Source organism: Vicia villosa, linkage group LG3, assembly GCF_029867415.1.
Source record: "Vicia villosa cultivar HV-30 ecotype Madison, WI linkage group LG3, Vvil1.0, whole genome shotgun sequence".
Lineage (NCBI taxonomy): Eukaryota > Viridiplantae > Streptophyta > Magnoliopsida > Fabales > Fabaceae > Vicia > Vicia villosa.
Window position 1 is genome coordinate 85219777 of NC_081182.1, and position 8752 is coordinate 85228528.

The following is an 8752-nucleotide window of genomic DNA, read 5'->3' on the forward strand; positions in this document are numbered from 1 at the left end:
TACGGCCGGATCAGAAGGTCACCATGGCGCGTTCCACCATAGACACCCAGAGCTCATCAACGCAGGATCCACACGCCCAGTGTTAGTTCTTTTTTTCTTTTTTATGCTGTTTGTTCCTTTTATTATTTTATTTTGTTTTTCCAATAACTTTTTTTAAAACATTGATATTAGTCTAATTTAATTAGGAATAGCATTAGTAATTTTAAAATTTAGGTTAATCAAATTAGTTTAATTAGGATTTAAAATTAATAATTAGGATTAGGTTTACTCTAATTAGTTTAGTTGATTAATTAAGGTTTTAATTTAATTTTAATTAGAATTTAGGTATTAACATTAGGATTTTAATAATTAGTTTTTTTAATTTAGTTTAATTTAGGTTTTAACTTTAGATTTTAATAATTAGGTTTTTAGGTTAAACTAATTAGAAATTAGGTTAATTTAATTTTAGGTTAATTAATTGATTAGATTTTAGGCTAACTAAATCAGGTTTAGATAATTTAATCAGATTAGGTTTTTTAAAAGGTTTGTAATCAAAATAATTTTAAACGCTAACCCTAGTTTAGGTTTTTAACCCGCCTCGTTCTATTAACCATGATTAACTTTTTCCTATTCAGGATTTGCCTTTTTGCTTTGTTTATTTTTCATTGTCTGCCTAAATTATTCATATGCTGCAAAGTTTACCATTTTAATTTTTGATCTGTTTATTCTATTGTAACCGCCCCAAAGCCTTGTAATATCTTAGGGTTTCTATTATTTTGCCCCTATTCATTCGCAGGTGTTTATTGTAATAGATTTAGGATTTTATTTTCTTACCTTTATTTTTCTGCCCTATAGGTGTTTATTGTAATAGCGTAGGAACTTTTAATTTTGCCTTTATTTTTAACTGCGTCGTTAGTAATCCTAGGGAGTGCAAGCCTTGAATTAACTTAGAATAACTAATTACAAGATAAAATATCTGAACTGAATCACTTGATTGTGCCACACACACACCTTTAGGGTAATCCTTCTTATGCTGCTTGTTGCCTTTTAATTACGATTCTAAAATAGTCAAGTCCCTCGATTCCGAGGATACCTTAGCCAGTTGCCTACAAATGAAATCATCATATGAGATCTAGTCCCTCGATATTGCCTCGAATAAAATGATGATCGTTCCTTCGAATGCTAAGGTATCCTCACTGGTTGCCTTAATGACTATTATATCCTTCCCTAAAGACTACCTGCCCTCTTTATGGTAGGGACAGTCTTATGGTGAACGATACCTTCGATGACCCTTTTCAAATCCAATGAAAGGACTACCTGCCCTCTTTATGGTATGGATATCTCTTTCAAACTGAAAAGCTTAAAGAACATAAATCTTAAAATTAGGGTAGTTGCTACTAATTTCTTGCTCTGATTTAAATTCAAAACCTTTTCTCACTATCTTTTCAAATACTTTCAAAACAAGGCTACGCTTATTTACAAGCTAAAGTCCTTAACCAAGTTTTTACTATTCACACACTACACTTCAAACATTTTGAAAATAAAAGTGAGCTAAGCAATTAAGAGCCCATGGATAACCATGGATACAAGGGGTGCTTACACCTTCCCTTTGTATAACTTACCCCCCCGAACTCAAAGTCTTTTAAAAAGGTTTTTTTCTGTTCTTTTAGCCTTTCTATATATTGGATAAAATAAAATTCGGTGGCGACTCTTGCTATCCGCAACATCTAAAAAAGTCAGTTCTCCCACAGTATTACACTTATGCATGATTACTCTGTAAGATTATATATATGTATATATTTGGGGTTAGAAAATGGGTGTTACAACATGCATAGAGTCGTTGCATAGTATTTGGGTTGTTATAACATGATTGGAAGATTTTCAGTGTTATTTCGTAGTGATGAGTTTGATTGCATTTTTATAACTGTTGGTGAGCGATTCTGAAAAATCTAAATATGTTGCAGTTGGGTGAATAATATGCTTATGATGTTTTGTCATTATGAACTTATAATATAGTTTAATTATGATATGTCTCACCCTTACTGTTGATTATTTTCAGATTGAGGAGTAGGAGCATTTGCGATTGGTGTAGCGCCCCGATTATTTAATTATTTATTTAATTAAATATTCTTATTTTATTTTTCGGAATTCATCGGTTGAGAATAATTTTTTGGTGAATAAGTAATTATGTCGGCAAATGGATTATTATATCGACGAAATATTATTAAAAGTGACGTATTGGTTATTTTGAAATATTTATCTTATTGGGCCTAAATTGGTTTGTGAAGAATAATAAGAGGAGGTGTTAAAGTCTAAGTCCAATTGAAATGATAAATTAGGGTTTTAGAGATATGAAGAGTAGTGTTGTCATTTGGGAGAAAACAAGTTGTGAAGAGAAGGAGGCAAGTCTTGGAGAAGATGAACAAAGCTTAGAGATTTTCATCCATGGTGCCAAATCGGAAGTGTGAATAGGAGACTCATCAAGTTGCTCCAAGTTGAATAAGGTAAGGGTGGGGTTCTCTTCCTATAATGGGGCTTATGAACAATTGTATTGTATGTGGGAATTGGGTGTGTAGATTTATTGCATTATTGTGTTGTTTGTTGCTGTCCATAGAAAATTATAATTAGGGAATAATGTTGTTTCTACTGTGCGTTATAAATTCGAATTTAATTAGAATAATGTGCAACTCTGTGCGTAATGGAAAACGAGGGGAAACGGAGCAAGGGAGCCTTGCCGAACGGCAAGGTGAACCACGACGGCCACGACGGTCGGCATATACATCATTGATGGGCGGCATACATCATTGACGGGCGGCATACCAGTGAGCCCATTGACGGACGACAGTGCTAGTTGATTAAAAACATTTGAGAGTTATAGTTACGAATTAGTTGAGAACTCTATGAGGTGCTGCCTGCTATAAATTATTGTTGTTGTTGTTTGATTGAAGTAAATTAATTAAGGAAAACGTATTATGCTAGAGCTGTTATTACTTGCTGTGTGTATGAAAACATGAATCTGGTAATTGGAATCACTTTTGTTTAGTTTTGTTGCTTGCATAACTTATGTGACCGTGAGTAGATGCATACATATATATTATAAGGGGAGTTAAAATGGATCTTCTATATAACTTAATTTTAGTTTAATTTAAGTGTAAGGGAAAGCATGTAATAGTAAGAGATATATACATCAGTAACGGATCAGGTTTTCATGTGGCAACAGTAACGAATGGTAAAGCAACAGTAGAATGTTTTATAACTCAGTAAGGGCCTAATGGAAACTAGGAACAGTAGTTGTAGCATGTTATATCCCTATAAGTTTCAAGATTTTAGTGAATAAAAGGGGATTATTCTATGACAGTAGATAGTGAATTAATCGGATAAATCAGGTAACTGATAAAGAATTGAATTGTGTATGATTAACCCGGTTTGAATTTTGTTTTAGTGACTTGGTAGTATAATTCGAGGACTTATAAGAATCGTGAATAGTATGATATAACCAAAGATTAGACAACCGGTAGTGACGCGAAATTTGTCCGACCAATTAAAGGGGGTTTTGTGAATAATTTTTGGTTAGTTTATAGTGGATTAGTGAGTTAAATAAACGACTAATTTGTAGAGAATTGTGAGACTAATGTGAATTGACTTAATGTGTTGATTTTTTGTGATATACCGAAATATGATGATGTTGTGATGATTTTGTTAATATGTGAAGTTATATGTTTGTCGTGATATACCGAAGCATGATGATGTTGTGATGGTTTTGTTTTTATGTGAGGATGAAAGGTTATTTGTGACGTTGAATTACCTCTAATGATTGGTAATTATCAGTGATATAGGCGTATACCTCGTGAAAATGTGTGATTGTGATGAGTATGTTGTGTATGTCTTGTTTGTTGAGTCATATTTCATATGCATACTCTATGACGGCCTGGATTGGCAAATTAGTGACAAAGGCTTATGCCTTGCGCCTCTGAATTGGGCAATTGGTGACGGGGGCTGAAGCTCCGATTGGTACCACATGCATATACATGATTCATGTCCCATGTGTCTTATGTTTGTTCGTAGTTGTGACATTTTGTGACTATATCGTGATTGTATTTCGTGACTTGTTAAATGATGGAAGTATGTGAATGTGTGAATTGATGATTTTATGAATAGTATGATGATATCAATACTTATGAATGTGATTAACTGAATATGTCTGGTGTGACTTATATGTGATATTTTGTGACTAGATGTGGGACTTATATGTGATGTTTTGTGACTAGATGTATGACTTATATGCGGTGATGTTTTGGGACTAGAATTGTGATTTATACTTGTGATGTATCGTGAATTGGCTTGCAAAGTAAATGAATGGGATATATATAATTGATGTGGATATGAAGTGTTGTGACTTGTTGTGCGATGAAAAGTATGTGAGATTTGTGAGTTGAGGAAAGTATGGAGTGTATGGTAATATTAATACTTGTGATGTGATAACTATACATGTCGGAATCTTAATATACAATTTATCATGCGCTCACTTATATGATTTGATATCTCACTCTTTTCTCTTGTTCGTCGTTGCCTTTATATTGGTAATGTGCAGGTGTTCGAGTATGAAGATTTAGTTGTCGTTAATCGAGTCGGTTTTCGCTCTGATACGTAACACTCGGGGGGATGATTTATGATGTTTATGATGTTGTTGTTTAATGTTTTATCTTAGCTGAATAAGATGTTATTGACTCAAAGATAAAGAACTATGATTCTGCCATGTTCTAATGAAAGAAATTGTTCTTTTTTGAAAAGTATTACATGTTGAGTATTTATTTGATTGATTAAAGAAAGTGCTATGTATCCACTAAATGCGATGATATTATTTATTGTTAAATGAATATGTGACGCCTCATTTGTTTGTCGAGAAATTTTTAAATACTCTGATTTTTTCCGCATTATAATTGCCGGGTAGAAATGGGGTGTTACAATTGGTGAGGATAGCTTGTAGACTAGTCCGTTTAGTTATCGCGTCGGTGTCATGCTCTGGTCTTGTAACACTGGGGAACGCTTATTTTAGAGTTATTGATTAAACTCTTATTTTTATTGGTTTTGGATTATGTTCAATTGATTGGTGAACTGGTGGTTTATGTTATTCAGTTTAAAATTTCTTTTCCACTGTGTTGAACATGGTTTACTGAATAATGCGATTTTGTTCCTTGGAAAGGCATGACAAACAATTTAATATTTTATTTCTTTTGAAATTATGACATCCTTGTACATGTTTACTCTGAACTTAAAATTATGGGGGTTTAGAAGGGTGTTACAAATATAGTTTCCAAAGACTTATAAATTTTTAGTTGATATAGTTAAATGTTTAATTATAGTTATTAAAAAGACAATGATTTGATATATGTGCAGTATGGAACATTATTATAGGTATTATCGTAGTTGGATGTACGATAGATTGGAACCAGGAAGACGTGCACTTAAACCCAATTTTATAGTAGGAGTAATTGGGTTTATCACGTGGGTGTTTGCTCAGGAATGTTGTCGAAGAGAAGGAAGAGTAAGGTGTCCTTGTCTTAAATGTGGATGTAGACCTATAATTAGTGACCCATAGGAAGTGATCAGTCATTTGCATAGAAGTGGTTTCACGAAAAATTATTGTGTTTGGACACTTAATGGTGAAGAACTGTCGAGTAACGTACCAGAGACTAGTAAAACGCATGCTTCAAGTAGTCGACCGCCTATGGAATATGAGGAAAGACTGCCTATGGAATATGAGGAAAACTTTAATCTGATCGGTGACATGGTTGGGGATGCTTTTGGTGTGAACGTGACCTATGATCAACTTGAAGATTTTGATGGGGAAGAGTTGCCGATTGAGGAAGCGCAGAGATTTTATCAATTGTTGAATGAGATGAATACTCTGTTGTTTGAGGGATCGTCCGACTCAAAGTTATCAATGTGTGTGAAATTATTGGCCGCCAAGTCAAATTGGAATGTTCTTCATCAGTGTTTGGAATTCTTTGTAAAAATGATGTTGGACTCAACTGCAACGAAAGGCAACTTGCCTATAACTTTTTATGATGCAAAGAAGTTGGTGTCGAAGTTGGCGCCGACAGATCAGGAGAAGGAAAATGATGATAACATTCCCGACCCAGACTGATCGTATATTTAATTTTATTTTTATTTTGTTGTTACATTTGATTTTGAATTTTTGTAAGATATTAATTAATTTATAATTACATTATATTTAGTAATATTATTACATTATATTTAGTAATATTTGATTTTTAATTTTAGTTTATTAATTTATAAATTTTAATATATTTAGTTTATTAATTTATATATTTTAATATATTTAATTTATTAATTTAATTTAAATAATTTTAGTATATTTTTAATTAGTTTCAAAATTTAAAAATAAAAATTATTATTAATGACGTGATTTACATGTCACTAGTTAGTAATATATTTAGTTTATTAATGTAAATCACGTCGCAACTTACAATAAATTCATACGCCTGAATATTAATTAGTGACGTGATTTTCACTTCACTAATTAGTGATATAAAAATCACGTCGCAACTAAAGTTGCTTTTTTTGTCCACCACCTAATGCGCCTGCTCTAACTTAAAGTGCCTAAGTATCTGTGTAATATTTTGCGACGTGATTTTCACTTCACTAATTAGTGAAGTGAAAATCACATCACTACTGAGTTGCCACCCACTCTCCTGCGGCGTAATTAAACACGTCGCAAATTTTAGTTTGTGAAATATTTTTGTTTGTTGTGGCGTGATTTTCATGTCACTAATGAGTTTTTTTTAGTGCTTCCTCGGAGAGACCTCTATTAGACATCGCAACGGGGTGAGTGGGAATGATTTTTACCTTATCCACACCCAAACCAGGATATATGGTAAATCTCTGTTTCTTGCCCCAATCTCCAGTGGAGGAGAAGAATTGAACCCCAAACCCGTTCAAAACAGATTGGAGTATCCCTACCATGCTTTTATTCCAACTGTGTAATCAATTTTTTTAATAAAAATAATCCATTTTTTCAACATCAAATTACATTACAAATAAAATAAATAAAAATAATCTCTAAAAAAAAATCCAAAAGGAAAATACTTAACTTTGATATGCTGCAAATACATTATACATTCATCACCAGGCCACCAAATCCATTTCCCATTCATCCTAGTTCCTTTTAGCTGAGGCCACAAAATAATTCCTTCCCTACTTTTGTGCTATATGTATTGTTTTATTCTTGTATTATATTTGTGTTATTATGATATTAGTCTCCCAATTTAGAAAGATAAGACTTGTGTGTTTTTCATATTGCAATATTAATTTCAACAAAGGAAATGCACCCAAAAAACTTATATGGAGAATCAATTGACCAGTAAATTTCTCTCATTCTTTACAACCCATCTCAATATATATTTTCATAGTTGCAGAAGAACATTTCAAAAGTTGACTGATATTACATATGTAATACTCTTCCTAGCTGAGGCTGAGTACCATTTTGCTACTACCTATAACATTTAGACACTCAACATTATTTCTTAACTAACTCTCTATGACCAAGACAATTATATTCTGGATAGAATGTCATTCATAGTCACAACAATGTTCTCATAACGCTGCCACACTTCTGCTCCATCTTTATCCCTTGCTGCATAATCTAGCTGCACAATTTTACACCATACAATACAACAATAAACATCAATAGATAATAACACCTTACACAATGCGTGTATTATTTGGTTTGTGGTATAGCACTTACTCTTGTAACATTGTTAAAGAGAGTAGAGTACAGCTTCCTCAATTCTGGCCTCTCCTTTCCAGGCTTACTTTGAATTATGGTGTATATATCCTTCTTCAAAAGTGCTGAGCTTCTTCTCAATTCCTTCTGTGCCACTTTCCATGACTCTGACTTTAACAAATCTCCAATTTGTAACAAATCTTGTGCGTGAACTCTCACTACATCTTGTGCCTCTTCGATGGTTTGATCAGGGGCCACAAGTCCAAAATCAAATGCGTTTGCATTCTCTGTCCTGAATATACACTCTCCACTAATAATCAACCCCATGATGTTTCTTCTACTGATTTTCAGTGAAAAATCCTTCTGATTTGAATGTTGGAAATTACAAAGTTTGACACAGCATGTGAGTTTTGGAAACATGTGTGTCATGTTGGGTTGTAAGGTAAATGTTCTCAACTCCATTGTTCTTTGAATCCAACCTTAAACAAGTAGAGTTGCAGAAGATAAAATGAAAGTGAAGTTGAAGCAGGTAAAGAACCTGTTCTTCGTTCTTATCTTATCTTGTTCAAAGATGATGCCAATTGAATGGATAACACAAATTTGCATGCCCGGATTTAATAATTCTGAAATTCGCATGAAAAATTAGAGTATAATAAATAGACACTAGATTACTTTTTTAAAAATCAACATCTTATTTATATTAGTATATTATAAAAAAAAAATATGTTATTGAAACTCAAGGATTGTGTCTCAATTTTTTTAATAATTAAGAGTTGTGTTGAATTTGATAATAAATAAAATGTGTTTTATTATTAAAATATTTTTACTAATAATAATCAATAGAGTAGTTAGAGGAGTTAAAATACAATATTAATAGTGTGCGTGTGTGTGGTCTAGCGGTGAAACTCTTGGGTCCTGAGAGTGTGCTCCTCTCAAGGTCTCAGGTTCGAAACTCGCTAAATACAAATTGCTTATTAAAAAAATACAATATTAATATATATGAGTGTATTAATAAGATACGCACCC

The 8752-nt window shown here is 32.7% G+C and overlaps 1 protein-coding gene across 1 annotated transcript; it reads right to left on the minus strand.

Annotated features, from left to right (window-relative positions):
* Window positions 1-7328: 7328 nt before the first annotated feature.
* On the minus strand, window positions 7329-8334 carry LOC131656252 (psbQ-like protein 3, chloroplastic). The gene is made up of 2 exons (XM_058926003.1): window positions 7748-8334; window positions 7329-7649 (listed from the first exon to the last, which is right to left on the minus strand). Exons 1-2 carry the CDS (start codon window positions 8186-8188, stop codon window positions 7554-7556), a joined length of 537 nt encoding a protein of 178 aa, XP_058781986.1. The 5' UTR covers window positions 8189-8334; the 3' UTR covers window positions 7329-7553.
* Between the last annotated feature and the right edge of the window lie 418 nt (window positions 8335-8752).